This window comes from Cryptomeria japonica, chromosome 7 (assembly GCF_030272615.1).
Source record: "Cryptomeria japonica chromosome 7, Sugi_1.0, whole genome shotgun sequence".
Classification (NCBI taxonomy): domain Eukaryota; kingdom Viridiplantae; phylum Streptophyta; class Pinopsida; order Cupressales; family Cupressaceae; genus Cryptomeria; species Cryptomeria japonica.
Window position 1 is genome coordinate 93,094,573 of NC_081411.1, and position 20,853 is coordinate 93,115,425.

The 20,853-nt window shown below is 36.2% G+C and overlaps 1 protein-coding gene across 6 annotated transcripts in view; it reads right to left on the bottom strand.

Moving 5' to 3' along the window:
- Window positions 1-1,758: 1,758 nt before the first annotated feature.
- LOC131059671 (uncharacterized protein At5g43822) overlaps window positions 1,759-20,853 on the bottom strand; it is a 172,924-nt gene continuing 153,829 nt past the window's right edge. For 4 of the 6 annotated variants that reach the window (XM_057992695.2, XM_057992694.2, XM_059208010.1 and 1 more), the window contains 4 exons: window positions 14,995-15,042; window positions 2,414-2,478; window positions 2,153-2,227; window positions 1,759-2,029 (listed from right to left, as the gene is read on the bottom strand). In XM_057992695.2, coding sequence (XP_057848678.1) covers window positions 2,184-2,227; window positions 2,414-2,478; window positions 14,995-15,042 — 157 coding nt within the window. In that variant the 3' untranslated portion in view covers window positions 1,759-2,029; window positions 2,153-2,183. Of the gene's footprint in view, window positions 2,035-2,152; window positions 2,228-2,413; window positions 2,479-14,994; window positions 15,043-20,853 lie in introns of all 6 variants that reach the window. The other 2 variants (XM_057992692.2, XM_057992693.2) reach the window with 2 other exon arrangements.

The window sequence follows — 20,853 nt, forward strand, 5'->3', positions numbered from 1 at the left end:
ATTTAATTAATTTCTCCTTATACCTCCTTTTAGCCCAAAAGGCTAAAATCGGGGACATTACACTGAACAATGTAAATCATTACTACCAATTAAGGTCGCAATGGAACATACAACACCCTCGATTTGTGATAGTAATATTCATGTATATCGCTAGACGCGATAATAGCAAATGGTCACTATCATGGAATAATGGTATTCCTTATGAACGTTAAAAGAACCACTTGAAAGAAGTGTAAATATGGCAGACAAAGAATACTTCACAAATACGATATCATGTATTACTTATTGAAGCTGGCCAACTGTAGAAAGAAAGGACATACAAAATGCTAAACAATACAAATAAATACTAAAAATGCTGAAATGTTGGATTAAAGTTGAATGTTGAAGTCCAAATGTAATTATGAATTGGAACTACCGTACCAGAATGCAATTAAAACTTAAAAGGTTTGATAATATGGAAGATGAATGATCATTTGCTTGTTTCAAATGCCTTTATATGTTTCTCTTTTCACTTGGGTGCCCAACTCCCAGAAATCCAAAATTAGATCTTGGTAGACACAAAAGACTTTATGTGCCTCAATTATAATGTTCAATTTGGTTTTTTTTATATATATATTTCAGTTGGATGACTTATAATACAATATTAGTTCTTGAATTATTCCCCTAGCTATATGTTTCTCTTCTCACTTGGGTGCCCAACTCCCAAAAATCCAAAATTAGATCTTGGTAGATATAAAAGACTTAATGTGCCTCAATTAGATGTATTGACTTCATTATATTGTTCAATTTGTTTTTTTTTTTATATATTTCAGTTGGACGACTTATATTACAATATCAGTTCTTGAATTATTCCCCTAGCGTATGGGGAATAAAGGAACGGGCTTTCAAGATCCTCTTAATTAATTATGGAAAAAGAGACATGACAATTGGGCACTTGCAAGAGAGCAATATTACTTGCCCCACAGTTAATGGATGACAATCCTACTAGTAACTAGACATTAACCATCTTTCAAATATATTCAAATAAAATGCAAGATTAAAAGTTCAAGATCCCATATAATTTTGATGTTGCCATTTTGTAATCAAAGGATTTATATAATCAAGTTCACAAATGCAATTCCATTGCCCTCCAATTGAACAAACAATGGGGGGTCCAAGATGACAAAAATGTTAACATCCTTACAAACATAAGGTGATGGGATGCTTAGTAATACACCAAGGTTTAGTTGTCGAAGTAAGGTTGAGCAAGACAGGATTTACAGATGCATTTTGCTAGGTATGTGGTAAAGAAGAAACAATTGATAATATCTGCTACAAAATTCCAACAGCCAGAGGCTTTTGGGGATGGCTGCAAGAAGAATTCAGTTTCCTTTTATTGCTCCTCTCTTGGAAAGGACCTCTTTTAGGGGATTCTTGGATGGTCTAAGACGGCTGTAATTGATTATGACATGCAGCTCAGTTGGTAGCAATCAATTTTCTTTGGGGGTCAAAAGCCATCTTTCAAGAGGATACGGTCCCCTCTTGGTAGGGGATGTTGAGGTTTTCAAACTAGAGTTGGCTTTGATTTTACAAGCTAAGTTTGAATGGTTTTGAAGAGATTGGAACTCTTTTCCCATTGGGCCACAAGCTCAAGTGCTGCTTTTGTTACCTTATATGGTGAGAATGCTCTTGTTAAGCACTATGCTCAGATGATGTGACTAATTAATAATGTAACTTTTTGTTCCTTGGAAATTTTATATGGAGCACTTTTTCCCAATAAAAAAATAAATTGGCGTTGCCATAAACTATGATAGGAAACAAGGCCAGTGAACACAAAGTAGCTACACTTCAATTAGTTAAATAGTTCATAAGGAATATTTCATCAATACATTTTAGATGCAAAATAGCACTCGATTGTTTAAGATGCAAAGAACCATGCTCAATTGGGTCAAGAATTCTAGAGGGATAAATAGATATCCCCTTACCCATTATGCCTTCATTACATTTTAGTATTGATCTTTCAACAACTCTTTGAATCCAGTCCATGTTTCTGCACTTCAAGAGAGCAAAAACGTCAAACAGTAAATTTTTAATGCATGCTTGCAACACAAATTCCATATACATTTCAATAAATAGATATATCTAGAACTCCTGTCTCAAACAATCTACTAACCTTATGGTCTGGTCAACAACTCATTATCATGTTAAGATATTTCCTCTGCAAATATTATGTTACAAATAAATTGTACTGCAAAAAAAGCCAAAACAGATATATTTATTTGTCATTTCAAGAAACACAATTGCAAAGAATCTTGAATAATTTCAATTTATATCCCAAATGACAATTTGGATCATGGAAACCCTACCTAAATTGGCATGTCCGTGTACCATGTAAACAAACAATGCGTGTTTAAAAAAACATAACACAAAGTACCTTCATCTGTAGGAATATTAGGTTGGTCTACCAATATAGCTTGCAGAGCAGCCAAATCACTGGCCCTAAAATTCCAATGAAGACCACAAAATAATAAGCATAACGCTTTTCTCCAAACAAATAAAAAACAAGACAAAAGAGCACCTATAAATTTAAATGATCAGCTGTGCATTTCATAGTTTTCTGATCAATATCTTTGATTATATTTGGATTGATACTAAGTCTATTTCTACCTTAATCCAAGGCTCCCAACGGTTCTGTTGAATGGAAATTTAAATTTCCTATTGTCTTTGTAACCACCTACAACTAAACGATTCAGGTTTAAGTACCAGATTGCTTTACACTACTTCTAATTACTATATCCCTGTTGCATGCAGCCTCTTTCTCAAAGCAATACAAAACCTATCATTTAAGATGTATTTTATTTCGTATGTTACTTAATAATCCTCCATTATATTGCAATTATAGTTTTCAGCATGAGTCATTTATAAACCCTTCTTCACACCCATTCATTATATCTACAACTGAGCTTATACCTCAAAAAGTAGAAAGGAAATAAAGGCTTCAATTGTACTTGAAAATTACAAAAAAAATGATCCACAGAAAGCAAACAACCAAGTTTTAAAAGTAATATAAACAACATATGATGATTCAAAATTGGACTAAATAGCTATGACGAGAATAATTGAGGGTGAAAGACATTGTAGGATTTCCTTTGATTTGTAATTATTCCCAGTAGACTTCTACGTAGAGACAAGAACGTACAAAAATGCTACAGCAAAGTTAGATGGCTCAATTAGATAATACAAACAGATGAGAAAGGCTAGTGATATGTGTCAATGAAGAGTCATTTTTGAAGGTTATAAGTGTCAATGAAGAGTCAATTCTGAGATTATCAACAAATGGGTGGAAAGCTACTTGAGAAACTATATATCAATGGTCATCAAAAGGCATGGATCAAATGGCTCCATTTTGTACAGCATTGTTACAATACCACCTATCACATGTCCATTAGGATAAAGCCAATTATTGTTTTGTATGGTTATGAGATCCCAACTTTCATTGATCATGTTAATGTTGGAAATATTGTCATTGATGTCAAAGGTGAGAAGGCAAAGTTGACATTGATGTCAAAGTGAATGGATGAGATTGTTGCAAAGATTGTCTTTAATATGAAAGGAAAGTTTGGAAATTGCAATGACCAAAGGCCACTAATCAATACTCATATGACAACACTTCTGGGTAGCTCGTATGGTAATACTTGGAATGAAAATCACAATGGCCATAACATGTTCAAATCATTAGGCAATACTATTGATCCTTTGGAAGTTATAAATGGTAGAACAATGCGACATTCCAGAAAGGTGGCGGCCAAGTTAGTGATATCTGAAAAATTAAAGTGCAGCAATTAAATGTGTAGAAGTAAAGGCTTATAATAATAACATCAATCATGTTTTGAGAACACCCAACTTCATAAGTAAATAGACTGCAGAAAAGGCATCGATCTTTATAATAACTAAATTAATAGAGCAGTGATTATGTTTAATAAGAGATGTATTAAGAGCAGCGATTATGTCTGAAATGAAAGCTCCTATTTATTAGACAAATGAGGCCATTAGAAAATAAGAAATTAGAATGATCAAAGTCAGTGAAAGAAATGATATGACAGCATAAAATAAAGTTGATGATTCAAAAAGCAGTGATGATATTATCATTAGGGGCGCCTATGATTATAAAGGTTGTTAATGAACATCACAGAAATCAATACTATGATTATTCTAAACAAAAAGTCACTTCCATTCATAAAGGCATGCAATGTGGTACAAAAAGAGAATGAGTTGGAGATAAGGGAGTGAGCAAGCAGAATAAATGTAATGTTATTAAAAGCGGAGCAAATTTAGTTTTATGAAAGGGTAGCAATTCATTTAAGAAGCAAAGATTATGAGAAGGTGGTGATTTGGATTAAAATTAAGTTATCAAAAGGCAGCTGGGTTGTAAAGAGTTGTCTCTTCAGAGAGATAAGATATAATATAAAGATCATTTCTTAAGAAAAAAATATGTTGTATGAAGAAGAAAAGAAATGAATGAATGTCAGATAAAGGGCAGATTGAATAGAACATATCTAAGGCAGTCAGAAAAGAAAAAAATATGAAGGTTGCTGGGCATTTGTTTTGAAGAGGATTAGAACAAATTTTTTAAGAATTTTTTTAGCAGAACTGAAGGAAGTTTTTGAACAGATCTGGAGAAGAGAATATCATAAAGAAGTATATATACATGATCAAGACAGATTTGTGTTGTGAGGTATTCACACATCGCCCCATTGCAAACGGGGACCCCTACTTTTTGCTTTCTAGGGTAGTTTAGTTTGCTTGTTTGCCTAGTCTTGTCTATTAGCCTTTGCATTTTGAGAGTTGTTAGAGGGATCGTTTAGATAGCAGGCAATGCTTGAGCTAGGGTGAGTCAGTGGATGCTCTTCCTTAGGTAAAATTTTGCTCTTATTGCTAATTGTGTCTCGTTTGAGTTTGAGGAGGTCAGTGAAGCTTTGTGAGTGAATATCATATTTGGGGGTCTGAGATTGGTCAAATTGATGAGTGATGAAGTCTTGGGCATTGATTGATGAGAAGCTAACCTATTTATCCTTTGGGGACACCTTGGACAAGTTTGGACTTGGAGATTTGATGAAAAGGTCAAAATTTGAGCCTAGAGGAGAAATTTCGCTCCTGACCCTTCCAAAGGGTCCAGAGCGAAATCCTTGGAAAAGACCTAAATTGTCATCAAAAACATTGAAATGATATCACCTTGAAGGCGAATCGACCTGAAAAGATGAAGGAACGATCTAACAACCAAGTCAAAGGGCAAAGTTGAGGAAAAAATGAGAAATTCTAGCCCAATTCACCAATTTCGCTCCTGACCCTTTAAAAGGGTCCAGAGCGAAATTCTAGGATAGGTCCTGTCCTTCCAAGGGTACTTGGGCAAAATGGTTAAAATTGCTTTGTAATCCAAAATTTTGAGCCAGGAACTCCTCAAGGTGGTTTGTTAGAGGTGAGAGCAATGTGATTGAGGTGGAAGTTTGGATGTTTGAGTGGTCTCTAAGGCAAATTCTCAAATTTCGCTCCTGACCCTTCCAAAGGGCCTAGAACGAAATTTCACCAAGGACCCAAGATTTCACCTAAGTCAAAGAGTGGTTGAGTGAATTTGCAAGGATATGGAAGGATATGCATCAAGGGGCGAGTCTAAAGCAAAGTCAAGTCAAATTCAACGTAAATTGAGCCTAGAATAGGAATTCTGCACCTGACCCTTCCAAAGGGTCAAGAGCGAATTCCTCTATAAGACACTCCACCTTGACCCAAACAAGGAACTAGCTCATTCCCAGGCATTAGTGAAGGCAAAACACTTGTTTGGATAAGGAAATGTGGGAAATGAAGTTAGGATTTGAGCCCAAGGAAGAATTTCGCTCCCGACCCTTCCAAAGGGTCCAGAGCGAAATTCTTGAAAACACCTATTTTCCCCTTAGATGAGGTCAAAACCTTGGTTCTTATGACATGGATGGAAGTGGAGTGATGTATTCTTTCCTTTTGAGGTAGATTAGAGTTGGAGAGATGAAGAATCAAGCCTAAATCTTGAATTTCGCCCCTGACCCTTCCAAAGGGTCCAGAGCGAAATTCTCAAAAGCTCCTTTTTCTTCCAATTTTGTGCTAAGACAAACGTTGACCAAGGTGAGTTGAGCTTGAAGATACCCCTAGGCATGCCTTTGAATAGTTGGTGACCACCAAAAGTGAAGGTTTTGAGCTAAAACTTGAATTTCGCTCCTGACCCTTTCAAAGGGTCCAGAGCGAAATTCTAAATAGGTCATGTCCTTGGTCATGGTCTAAAGCGAATTTCTCCTTTCAGGCTTTCCTGAGAATCAAGCGAGTGTTGTCTTTATGAGAGGAATCCAAAGGTGAGAATCATGGCAAAGCAATGTAAGAAGAAGGTGGAATTCAACCTAAAACAGGAATTTTGCTCCTGACACTTCCAAAGGGTCTAGAGCGAATTTCTTCATAAGACACTATTTCTTCATAAAATCTACAAGCTAGTGCATTCCCAAACAATTTTGAAGCCCAAAGACTTGTTCTTAATGACTTAAGGGATGAAGAATGGAGCTAAGTAAGAGAAAACAAGCAAATCTTGAATTTCGCTCCTGACCCTTCCAAAGGGTCCAGAGCAAAATTCTTATAAAGCAAATTTCATTTTAATGTCTTCTTGTTGATGATTTAAGGTAAGAAATGCCATGTTAAGATAAATATATCATGTGTACTTAATCATCTTTTGGTTTGTTTTGTAGATGGAAGAAGATCAGGCCAAGACAAGGACGACCTATTCCTAGCCCATCATCATCAAGGACATTCCAAATGCATAAAGGAGGACTCAAGGTGTTTTGAAGTGTTGGAAGGCTACAAGTGTTCGAGGAGTTGCAAGCTATCTCCAAAACCTTCACTTGGCCACACAAAGGAACCACATGATGACAGAGAAGAAAGACCTTACCAACACTTCAAGGCAAGGTATACTACCAGAGAAAGAAAACTTGACAGTGAGGAGGCCTCATCAAACACATGGGAGTCAAGGAGGTACATCATTCGTCGCGTCAAAACACAGAGGAGGATCAACCAAGACACAAATGTCAGACAAGGTGGCATCCTAGTCATCATTCCTCCAGCTAGATAGCTCCACCTCAGCATGTCCAGATTCAATGTACCTAACTCACTAATGATGGCACAAACTTCGATGTACCTACCCCTACTTCCTATTGGTCCACATTCATGGAATGTAATTTTCTCATTGGCTAAGGAAGTTTGTTATAACAAACCCTAATTAGGGTTTCCATCTTGTAATCCTAGCCATTGATTCTAAGTCAGAGCCATCAATTTGTAAAGGGCTCTCTATATAAAGCCCTAGCTCTTCATTTGTAAAGGTTAATAGTTAGAGAATAGTCAATAGTCAGTAGTAGTAGTTCAAGGGCAATTAGTTTTTTTTTAGAATAGAGTAGAAAGAGAAGGCAAAGATTGTTGCCAAGACATTGTTGGAAGACATGTAAACTTCATTTAAGATATGGTGAAATTGATATGTTGATTCAATAATTTGCATGGTCTCTACTTCTCAATTTTAATTTTTATGTTATTAGATTGAATGGAGAAAATTGTTGAATGCACTCACATGGAATCCGCTTAGTCCAAACAACCAACCTCTTGCTGACTGTAAGTGCGCCTTGCATGGTCAACTGGCATAGAACGAGCTTAATCTTGAGACATTACACATCCGTTGTTCATGCATTATCTCGAATGGTGATCAGAGTCTGATAGTGTATGATTTGAACATATTTGAAGCATCCCTTAGAAGATCGCATTGAGTTGGTGTCGGGTTGTTCAATCTAATGGTGAAACCCAGTCTAGTAGGACTCCACCTGGTCGTTCATCCATCTTCTCGCATTCTAGGTCTTGTTGATGTGTATTTTGTACACAACCAAACACAAAATAAAATACCCAGAGGTACCTTATCCTCTCTTGAGTAAAGTCTCTGAATGCTGAAGATGTCGCAAAAGGATCAATCGGGATGACTTCAAGGTTCTGCTTTGTAGGATCTCTACTTGTGGATAAGCACCAGTGGTCGTTGTGTTTGTTGTTTCTTCAAGGGGCCTTACGTACTTTCAGAGAAAGTTTGTCCGTGCTACTTCCTTTCAAATGAGGGAACAGGATTTTCCTAATGCTGACAGATTTTTTTCAAAAAATATCAAAAGATAAGGGTTTCAAGGAAGAGATACTTAAACTAATCCTAAGAATGACTCAATGAAGACTAGACTTGATAAGATTCTACCAATTTCAATATCGCCAAGAGATTACAACTCTACTAGAATTGATGCGATCTTCTAAGGGGATTCAATAACTTTCAAATCATCAAGGATATAGATACTATCAAGGAGATACATATCAATACTTCTAATGATGATTGAATTCTTAATCAATCTCAATGTTTCCAGTTGACCACACAAGGCGTTCTTACAATTAGTAAGAAGCTAGTGGTCTGGAATGTGAATCTTATCAAAGATCAAACACAACAATTCGTCCTTCACACTTAAAATTTAAATGCTATTTCAATTGAAAGTGATTCAAGAAGATAAACAATAATGAAGATAGCCACAAGTATTGCAATAAAATACCATAACTTCAATATTTTATTGATCTCATAACCAAATGGACAACAATTGTTCAAATTTCTCTCTTCACTACTCAATTTTGCTACAACAATAACTTATTTCTCTCCAACTCTCTAACTTCCTTCACTCTAAACTCTCTAACTCCTAAAAATGAAATGAGTGAGGGCATATATAGCATCCTCAAATACAATGAACGGCTTGGATCAATTCGAGATCAATGGCCAAGATTTTACAAGGAAACCCTAATTAGGGTTTGTTACAACAAACTTAATTCTGACCAATGAAATAATTGCATTATTTGGACACATGTCTTCTCTGAAATATTTGACCAATGGATAGCCGGGGTAGGTACATCGAAGTTTGTGCCATCTTTAATGAGTCAGGTACATTGAATCTGAACATGTTGAGGTGGACCAACCCGACTAGAGGAGTGATGACTAGGATGCCACCTTGTCTAACACTTGGTTGATGCTCAATTTGGTGATGCTTTCCTTCAAATGCTGGACTGGAAGATAGATGGAGAAGGTCGTCCTTAATGAAACTGGATTGGAGGAGGTCTGGACTAGAGGAGATCGTCCTTGTCCTGGCTTGATCTTTTTTGATGAGAGTCTGCCAAGTAGTTGATCCTCCGGCTTTGGGGGTCGTCATTTGATGCCTACACAAATACTTAAAATTAGTCTTTGAGCATAATATCTTAAAGTATAGGATCTAAGATCTTTCAAGGGAATAATTTAGATATTAATTTGAAAATGACAAGATAAATCCAAGAATTATAAATTTTCAAATTAATTATGAATGGAAATCAGATTTTACAAGACTTAGATTTTAAAAGATTGCTATGGAAATCAAAATAAGTCTTGAATAAGAACTTCAAAAATTGATTCATCATACCTCTTCTTTGAAAGCTTAACTATCAACCTTGGAAAATGAAGAAAAGGAGATCAAAATTCGCTGGATAAGGACTGAATTTCTGGTCTTCCTTTGGATGAATTACGCCTCAATCAGCCTTCAAAAGAACTTCACCTTCCACTAGCCTCCAAACCTTAGCAAATTCTGAAAGTTAGCCTCCAACTTAGCAAGAAATTCGAACCTCTAATCTGCTCCTCAAATTCGCATTTGAATAATGAATGAATGATTTGCATTTTGTCCACAATACATCTGCCTTATATAGGGCGCTCACCCTAATTGCTCACGAGGCCAACTTAGGTCAATTAGCAATAAAATACAATAAAATCTCACTTAAAAGGAGGCCGACTTGCCTATAAAGACAAAATAAAAGGCTTGAGCGCTCACCTTAATTTTTTTTTAATTTTAAAATTAAATACAAGGCTTCCAAGGTGAATTTTATATTTATTTTAAGGCTTGAAATTAATTAATTCAATTGCAAATGCCTTAATTCATGCGAACTTGCTTTAGCCTCGCCAAATGTCTTGAATTTGGCAAATTTAGTGAAAAAATGAGGAATATTAAGGTTTGATCAAGGCTTAATGAAGCTTCTTTCCTCCTTAGGCATTGAAATATCCAAAGTGATGAAGGTCTAAATTACTTTCAAAGCTTGTTTGAACCTCACATCCAGGCTTGTTTACTTCATGAGTCAAAATTTTCACAACCTAGATTTGCAAATTCCCATGCCCTCGTCTTCACAATCTCGCAATTTACCCTTGACTCACTCTAACAAGGTTGAATGATAGGCTTTTTGATGATTTCGCCCTAGACCCTTTGGAAGGGTCAGGAGCGATTTTTCAAATTAGGACTTGAATACCTTGTTTTCTTGACTCCAAAATCTTCCGGAAGGCAAGCTCATGTTTTTTTTGACCTAATCAAAGTCTTGCATTTCAAATTTTAGCATTTCACATGAGCAAATTAGGTGATAATGTGAATTTCGCCCTGGACCCTTTGGAAGGGTCAGGAGCGATTTTCTCTTTTTAGGTCACAATTTACCTTGTCTTGACTTGATCTTCTTTGATGAGGGTCCGCCAAGTAGTTGATCTTCCGACTCCGGGGTCGCCATTTGATGCCTACACAAAAGATTAAAGTTAGTCTTTGAGCATCAAACCTTAAAGCATAGAATTTAGGACCTTCCAAGAGAATGATTTAAGATATTAAATTGGAAATGACATGATAAATCCAGAATTCCAATTTTTCAAATTAATGGCAATGAAATCAAAATAAATCTTGAATAAGATCTTCAAAATGATTCTTCATACCTTCTCCTTTGAAAGCCTACCTATAAAACCTTGGAAAATGATGAAAGAAGACCGGATTTTACTGGACAAGGGTTGAATTATGGTCCTCCTTTGGATGAATTACGGCTCCATTAGCCTTCAAAAGAGCTTCAACTTCTTTAGCCTCCAACACTTAGCAAAAATTCGCCTCCAATCTGCTGGATTTCGCTCCTCAATCTGCTCCTCAAAATCGCACTAAAAAGGGATGAATAAATGATTTGAAATTTGAAGCAACACTCCCCCTTTATATAGAGCGCTCACCCTACTCCCTTCAAGGCCGACTTGGTAAATAAGGGGTAAAAATAAATAAATATTCCTTGAAAAGGTGGCCGACTTGCCTACAAAGGCATAATAATGATTTTTGAGCGCTCATTTTGTATTTTTTAATTTTTAAAATTAATTTTAATGCCTCCAAGGTATTTTTTTTTTTTTAGTTCAAGGCCTAAAAATTAATTTATTAAATTAAAAATGCCTTAATTAATGCGAATTTAATTCAATCCTCCCAAATGTTTTAATTTTAGCAAATTTGGTGAAAATTTGGGGAATATCAAGGTTGGATTGAGGCTTAGTGAAGCTTCTTCATGATTTCGCCCTGGACCCTCTGGAAGGGTCAGGAGCGATTTTTCAATTTAAGACTTGAACACCTCATTCCCTTTACTCCAAAATCCCCCGGAAGGCAAGCTTATGTTTGTTTTGGCCTAATCAAGGTCTTGCATTTCAATTTTTTATCATTTCTCATGAGCAATTAGGCGAAAATGTAAATTTCGCCCTGGACCCTCTGGAAGGGTTAGGAGCGATTTTTTCATCCTAGGCCAAAATTCACCTTAATTTGATCGTTGAACTCTTCCAAGGCAATCTCCAGGGTCCATTTCCTTGCATCACTGAGTTGGCTCATCAAAATTTTGAAGGAAATAGTGCACTTAGGGGAATTTCGCTCTGGACCCTCTGGAAGGGTCAGGAGTGAAATTGATAATTGGGCTCAAAATTTTTCATTTTCACTTCTAAACATGCCCAAGGGTTTCAATATGCTCTTTCTTCCTTTCATCATGTCTTAAACACCTCAATTTGACCAAACAAGGCAAGAAATGACTCCAATAGAGATTTTCGCTCTGGACCCTTTGGAAGGGTCAGGAGCGAATTTCTCAATTCAGGCTTATTCCATCATCATTTCAAGTTGATTTCACCTCTCAAGGAAAGAAGACACTATTCCTCTCACACCCATGTCTAAGCTTGACTTGATTCTGCAAGGAAAACAGGTGATTGAGGAATTTTCACCCTGGACCCTTTGGGAGGGTCAGGAGCGAACTTTGAGTTTTTAGGCACATTCCTTCATTCCGTTAGCTTCAAATCACTTCTAAGGCGTAAAACATCATGTCCTTCTCCCACCTAAGTCATGAATTGCAAGATTTTGTCTTGAATTTGCAAGAAAAGGGGAGGACTTGGAAATTTCGCTCTGGACCCTTTGGAAGGGTCAGGAGCGAATTTCCTTCTTGGCTTCAAAACTTTCACTTTCAACAATCTCTCTTCACTTCAAGGAAATCCAAACATTGTTCTAAACCCATGCCTAGGCTCAGCTTCACTCAAACTTTGGAAGAAAAGATAAGTTTTTGATTTTCGCCCTGGACCCTCTGGAAGGGTTAGGAGCGATTTTCCCATTCTAGGCTTGGTTGCTTCTTCTTGACTATCCAAATTATCTTCAAAGGACAAAACATACTTCCTCGCATCCACTCCAACCACAAAAATCGTTTTGATCTTGCAAGAAAAAGGTATTTTTGAGAATTTCGCTCTGGACCTCCTAGGAGGGTCAGGAGCGAATTTTGCAATCTTGACCAAAATCTCTCACTTTTCACCTTGAAACTTCTTTGTTAAGTAAGCTTTCATCTTGCACTGTGTTAAGAATAGGATTTCATGTCCAAGAAAGGCCAAAAAATGTGTTTAGAAGGAATTTCGCTCTGGACCCTCTGGAAGGGTCAGGAGCGAAATTGTCTTTCCTGGACAAAACTCCTTCATTCTTTCATCTCCAAACAAGCCTAGGGGCTTCATCATGCTCTTTCCACCTTTCATCATGCCTTTAATATTCCAATTTGACCAAACTGAGCAAGAAATGTCTCTCATAAAGATTTTCACCCTGGACCCTTTGGAAGGGTCAGGAGCGAAAATTAGGTTTTAGGCAAAATCCTTCATTCTTTTAAGTTGAAATTTTCTCAGGAGGCAAAAGGGAGTTGTCCTTGTTCCATTCATGCCTATGCTTTGACCTTTTTCATTGCAACATGAGAGCTATTGGGAATTTCGCTTTGGACCCCTTGGAAGGGTCAGGAGCGAAATTTACCATTTTGTCCAAAAATCTTCATTTCGCATGCTTCCAAATCTTTAAATGATGTCCAATCTTCACTCCAAGAGACCCTGAACATCACAATTTAGCCAAAATTAGTAAAAATAAGCTCAAATAAGATTTTCGCTCTGGACCCTTTGGAAGGGTCAGGAGCGAAATCTTCATTCTAGGCCAAATTGCTCAGTGTTCAAGTTTCAAACCACTTCACAAGGCAAAATTAGATCATTTTCCAAGTTAGGAACAAGGTTTCAAGCCCAAACAAGGTGGCAAATGAAGTTTATGATGAATCTGGACCCTCTGGAAGGGTCAGGAGCGAAATTCCTCTTCCAGGCTAGAATCCATCATTTTTCAAGGTTTTCAAACAACTCCAAAGTCCAAACATGTCCACTTTTCTCCTCAAAATGCCTTGCAAATCAAAATTTGGTCAAATAAGGCAACAAATGAATCCTAGGTTGATTTTCGCTCTGGACCCTCTGGAAGGGTCAGGAGCGAAAATCACTTTTTAAGCAAAATCTTGATCTTTGAAATCATCCAACTCCCTCTCAAGGCAAGAATATTCAAAAACACCTCCACACATGCCTTGGAAACTAGGAACTTGGTCTTGATAAGTGATAAATTGAGGTGTATAAGGATTTTCGCTCTGGACCCTTTGGAAGGGTCAGGAGCGAAATTCCTAATCTTGGCCAAAATCCTGACTTCATTTTCACATTTTTCCATCCAAATCAGTGCTTTGCCCTCAAAGATGCCTGGGAACGAGTTGGTTCTAAGTTTGGGTCAAACTAGAATGTCATATGGAGAATTTCGCTCTGGACCCTCTGGAAGGGTCAGGAGCGAAATTCGCTTTGGACCCTTTAGAAGGGTCAGGAGCGAAATTTGACTTTTTGAACTCTCCGTCAAGATCATTTTATGGAATATAACATTTAAGTATAAGTTCTTATACTTAAAATTATATTCCATATATACTTTCAGAATGTTTGAGAGTGGTTTCAGACCTCCAGGAGTTATATTGCAAAATCTAGTTTTTGGAGGATTCTTCAGTTTTCCAGACTTAGTCAAATTTCAGGATCAGGACATTCCAAACTTAGCCAAATTTCAGGATCAAGACATTCCAAACTTCATCACTCACCAACTTGACCTAACTCAAGCAGAACCTGCTATCCAGGGGATCCCCTTGGTGACACTCGAAAGCTAAAGGCTAACAGACAAAACCCTAAAAGACTTAGAAAACAAACCCTAGAAAGCAAAAAGCAGGGGTCCCCATTTGCAATGGGGCGATGTGTGAATACATCACAATAGGATAACAACTCATGAATTACAGGCTAATAGAGTTACCTACGTATGCTTTGCCAAACGTTTTCTTAGTTTAATTACATATTCCTATTCTAATTTTCTACAATCCTCTTCTATAAAAGGGTGGTTAATTTCAATGTATAGAAAGGCCATTTCCCTCAAGGTGAACCTTTCAAGTTCAAGAGCTATTTTCTTTACCAGGGACATTCAGAAGACTGTCATAAGAATTGTTTAAAAAAAATTTCACACAGCTATGTTTCTTAAAGTATGAAAAGGCAGCCTCGTATCTCTTACACCAGAATAAAATTTGTTCATACTTCATACACACCTACCTTTGTGAGTGTCTGGGAAGAGAGATGATTGTATATGGATGACATGTTTCTGAGAGTAAAAGTTGTAAATACTAAAAACACAATTAGAAAATTGAAGCAAAGAGAAGTGGAAGATCATAAAATAGTGAATTCTGCTCCAAACTAGAATAGCAGTTCATGTAGCTAGGAAAATGCAGTATCTGTGGAATCTAGCCTCCATGTTCTCCACCCACCTCAAGTTGTATGTAAGTGCTGAGATAATTGATACTTTAAGAAGATGCCTGAAAACACAAAAAGTTGTCATTAAATGTGTCACCTTTTGACAGAATCTAAGAAGATAAATTTGCAAGAAATAAATCTTCAAATGTAAGTTTACAAAATAAATTAGCACAATTACATGAGAAAAGAGAAAAGTGCAAGAACCAATATGGTCAACAATGAAAAGTAGGATGAAGGTTAACCCATAGAAACTTTAAACAAACAAAGGGAACTCTAATATCCAAAATTTTCATAGAAACCATTTGCAAATAAAAAAACAAATAAATAAAGGAATTTTTAAGAGATCTATATTTAGAATGGGAACTATAAAGAAGGATCATTCAAAGGTTTGATGATCATCTTCGCTTGTTCTTTGTATATGGTATAGGAAAAACATGAACTTAGGATAGCTTGAACAAATTTATTAATATGGTTGTAGAAGTAAAAGTTGGAAAACCTTAAATTTTAACTCAATTGTATGACTACCGATTGTCAAAACATTGAATATGATCCATTATACAATTGAAAATAGGGAGCATGCAATGTTCTAAATGATGATAGATTTAAGTTCCCATTTCAAAAATTGCACCACTTATTGCTATCATGATTTCAACCACCAGAAATTTAACATCTTCATCTCACTCAGGTGGTAACTGAGTAATGTGGGAGGATAAAAGATTTTCAAGGAACTAGAACTAAGCTGCTGTAATGTCCCCACTTTGAAATAAAATTCAATAATAAATGATAATAATAAAATTAAAATATTTAAAGATAAATTAAAATATAAAATAAAATAATTAAATATAATTAAATATGATTAATTAAAAATTAATTAAGTTAATGAAAAGTCAAAAGAAATGAAAGGAAAGGTTGTGACTCCCTCAACAATGAGATATAAAAGGGAGAAGAGAACCTCATTTGAGAGGGGGAATAATTTGGAAATGAGAAGTACAGATCTGATTTAAATGATAAGTGCAGATCTGATTATGAGAGGTTGTATCCCTTTCAAAGGGCAGAAATAATGAAGAGTTGCACTCTTTCAAAGGGTGCTAATGGTAAAAGGGTGTATCTCTTGCCAAAGGGTATACATGATGAAGAGGTGTGACCTCTCCCTCACATTGAGAGATATAAGGGAAAGGAATCAAAAGCATCTAGTAAGATCACCATTGATCAAATTAGATCAGAATTGTTATCAAGTTACAAGCAGTAACATTTGTGTTCTTGGTGGTATGCATGGGGATGTGCTTAATAAGTATGCTTAATATATGAAGCCCAATAATGTTCTTATGCAGAATTAATAGTAATGCTAATATGGACCGCAATATGTATGACAGTCATACTTAATTTCATATATATATTCATAATACATAAGAAATATATATATACTTATAGTCTAAATCATGTTATTACTTTCCGTATTTAAGAAGATGGGATTGAGATGTTCCAAAGAGGGGCAATCTAAATCCAAGCAATAGGTTAAGTCCCAAGATAGGGTGAGGATCAGCGACCCATAAGCCTTGAGGGTATAGACTCAAGCTAGGTAAGGGCTTGGATCTGTAAACTTTGAGGGAACCTATTGTAGTTGGTCTCTAAGCACTTTGGTAACATATGTAAACCCTTCTCCCTTAAAACTAAAGTAGTAGCAAGGTTTGATATCTATATTAAGAACTATGAATAATGAAATTAATCAGCTAATGAGGAAAATAGACAAGCACTTGTTAATAACTTATTGAAGAAAATCTATCAATTTTAGTATATTTAAATAGATCAGGTAGGCGACATACCAAATGGTATCGGAGCCATGATCTTGCCATCCTGTAGGGTAAGATTCAATCAACGAATTATTCTAGTCAATAAACAGAGGCAAATACCATGACGAATAAACGACGAGGGTTCCATCTCGTAAAATGAATTTAAAATATATTATTATCAGCCAAATAGATATTGAATTGGTATGACTTTAGAGTAATTCAAATTAGAATAGTGGATAACTAGGCATATTCATGTGGCATTTAAAATACTTAATATATATATATAATAATAATGACAAAAAAATAACAAATAACAAATAAGCTGGCATTTAAATTGAGAATAAATTAATCATAAATTCCATATGGACCATTAGTGAGGAAATGGGGTAGAGCAATGAGGTCAGCAGATGTTAGGCCTCTGTCAAGTACATCACCCACTATGGCGACTGTAGGTCTGCCATTAGTGAGGCCAAGGGGGAGTAAACCACTCTTGGGCCTGATAACCGCTACGGGCGTCTCATTGCGTCTAAATCCTTTTGATCTTACTGAGGAAGTGAATACGAAGAAGGCTAATGCATACACAAATATTTATTGAAATTACAAGTCAGTATTGAATTGCATTATTAATGTGATTTTAAGATCACAAGGATTAGTCCCATAAAGAAACCATGGATTAATTATTAAGTAATGATGAATGGATAAATTGCATACCCAAACCCAGTAAGATACAAGGGAATAGCGCCATGGGATAGCAGGAACTAGGCCTCTGTCAGGTAGGCAACCCACTATGGATGACCGAACATCTGCCACAAGTTGGGGCAAGGGGGAGTGTACCGCTCTTGGGCCTGATAAGCACTACGAGCATCCTATTGCACCTACTTCTCCTTGGTCTCACTAGGGAATGAGTATGGAATTATCTCATTGATAACAGTATAGCCTTAAACAAATTGACTAATAATAGATGTATACTTCACATTCACCACTAGTGTGGGAGAGAAATAGAGCAATAAGGTCAGCAGAAACTAGGCCTCTGTCAGGTAGGCAACCCGATGTGGATGACTGAAAGTCTGCCATCAGTTGGGCCAAGGGGGAGTGTACCCCTCTTGGGCCTGATAAGCGCTACGGGCGTCTCGTTGTGTCTAAATCTTTTCTCTTTCATTAATGGCGAATAGGGGGTTAAACATAGTCCATTTAATTAATACTTGAGGCAAGTATCCAAACATTGTGCTATCTATCCTCTTTGTCGATATGGCTAATCAGACAATTTATATTTACTCCATTTGAAATTCTTAAATACTCTACCTGAGATCACAAACTAGATTGAGTGTTTATGTTTTTGCATCAAGCTGGTGTTGATTTGTGTTTCTACTCATAACAAGAAAGAAATTTCACAATGTGTGTATTCACATGTATACTGTAATGGACACCCCGGAATGCCCAAAAGCCATACCAACTGCTGCTAGGAATTTTATCAAACAGTTTGCATCCAACTCCTTATTTCTCCGTTTAATGTTTTAAATTCCCTTATGACTCCAAAAATGAAATGTTGGTTTGTTTTACATGGAATTGAAATCACAGAATATGAACAAGAATGAAACTACAATAATATGCAACTGGAAATTGAACTACTGCTGATATGATATTATTTTTGGAATTAGTCAAATACATAGCAGAATTTTTCAACTCACTAAATACTCCAGCAATAATGCTCAATCAAATGTTTTCCAATCTTGCTGCTACAATGACATGAATAGTGCCCGCGTGAATAGTGTTGCGGCCCGTAGTTGGAAATACACCCAAATAGTGTTGCTGCCTGTAGCTGGAAATGCACCCAGAATGCACCCAATCTGCCTGTTAATGAAGCTGAAAGCAATGGATTCCAAAGGCCAAACCCCAAGGGAATGACGTCTAGAATGTCACACGAGAGGATAGACGTCCTCTAATGCCAAGAAAGGATCTGCAACTCACACATCAATTTCTTCTCAAATTCAACATGCTGAATGAAGCCACAAAAGCTTCCTTTTATTCTTTCTCCAAGGGTCGACCCAACTCACTTAAGCAATGTGGGATAAAATATGTGCAATATAAAACATATTAAAATATTCACTTATGTCTCCCTTGGATGCCCCTTTGATTTGCACACAACCCCATAAAATAAATATTAAAGTAACACTTTAATATTTTACAATTAAATTAAATGTTACTTTAATAACACTTCAGGCATTAAAATATACTAGCAATCGGACTCCGAATAGCATGACTGATAACTCGTCGGAAAGCTCTCACCAAGGAGTATCGAATCCAATCACCAAAACTAGCCTCCATTGTGTCCTGTTGACTTACTAAAAATAGTAAATATGCTTGAAACTAAGTAAATCAACTCCGTTTTGGCCTAAACTGGAAATGACTAAGCCAAAACACTCCAGGATCCCTTTAAACCCTTCGTTAGCCCTCGAGACCATGTAGAGCTAGGCTAACGCACATATGCTTGGTCAACTGCTAAAGTGGGGACATTACATATACTCTGTGTTTGCATATATGTATGCTTCGTGTTTTCCATGTGTATGCTCTGTGCCTTCCACGTGTATGCTTCGTGTTTCCCATGTATATGCTTTGTGTTGTTTAACTCATGTTGGTAGATGACTTAGTTGAGGAAATTAAAATAAACATTTGCTTGAGGACAAGCAAATTCGGGAAGGGCGGACTGTAATGTCCCCACTTTGAAATAAAATTCAATAATAAATAATAATAAAATTAAAATATTTAAAATTAAATTAAAATATAAAATAAAATAAGTAAATATAATTAAATATGATTAATTAAAAATTAATTAAGTTTATGAAAAGTCAAAAGAAACGAAAGGAAAGGTTGCGACTCCCTCAACAATGAGATATAAAAGGGAGAAGAGAACCTCATTTGAGAGGGGGAATAATTTGGAAATGAGAAGTGCAGATCTGATTTAAATGATAAGTGCAGATCTGATTATGAGAGGTTGTATCCCTTTCAAAGGGCAGAAATAATGAAGAGTTGCACTCTTTCAAAGGGTGCTAATGGTGAAAGGGTGTATCTCTTGCCAAAGGGTATACAAGATGAAGAGGTGTGACCTCTCCCTCACATTAAGAGATATAAGGGAAAGGAATCAAAAGCATCTAGTAAGATCACCATTGATCATATTAGATCAGAATTGTTATCAAGTTACAGGCAGTAACATTTGTGTTCTTGGTGGTATGCATGGGGATGTGCTTAATAAGTATGCTTAATATATGAAGCCCAATAATGTTCTTATGCAGAATTAATAGTAATGCTAATATGGACTGCAATATGTATGACAGTCATACTTAATTTCATATATATATTTATAATACATAAGAAATATATATACTTATAGTCTAAATCATGTTATTACTTTCCGAATTTAAGAAGATGGGATTGAGATGTTCCAAAGAGGGGCAGTCTAAATCCAAGCAATAGGTTAAGTCCCAAGATAGGGTGAGGATCAACGACCCATAAGCCTTGAGGGTATAGACCCAAGATAGGTAAGGGCTTGGATCTGTAAACTTTGAGGGAACCTATTATAGTTGGTCTCTAAGCACTTTGGTAACATATGTAAACCCTTCTCCCTTAAAACTGAAGTAGTAGCAAGGTTTGATATCTATATTAAGAACTATGAATAATGAAATTAATCAGCTAATGAGGAAAATAGACAAGCACTTGTTAATAACTTATTGAAGAAAATCTATCAATTTTAGTATATTTAAATAGATCAGGTAGGGGACATTACAGTTGCCAATTTGGGGTTCACGTTTGTCAGTACAGCAGTTTATTTTCTTGGGTTCCATAAGGCTAGCTATGGCCATATATATAACTTGCAAAAAAATACAGAATATAAAACACAATTGATAGCAATAAAGATAATTGATAATTCAATGTTATATAGTATATGTCAAATCAACACGATAGTAAATATGATCAATAATCTTCATCTTGTTCTTCATTAGCAACCACAATGCCACTCCCACTAGCTATGTCCTATGTAGAAGCCTCATCATCATCTAAAGTGACTGCTAAATTGTGCAACAAATG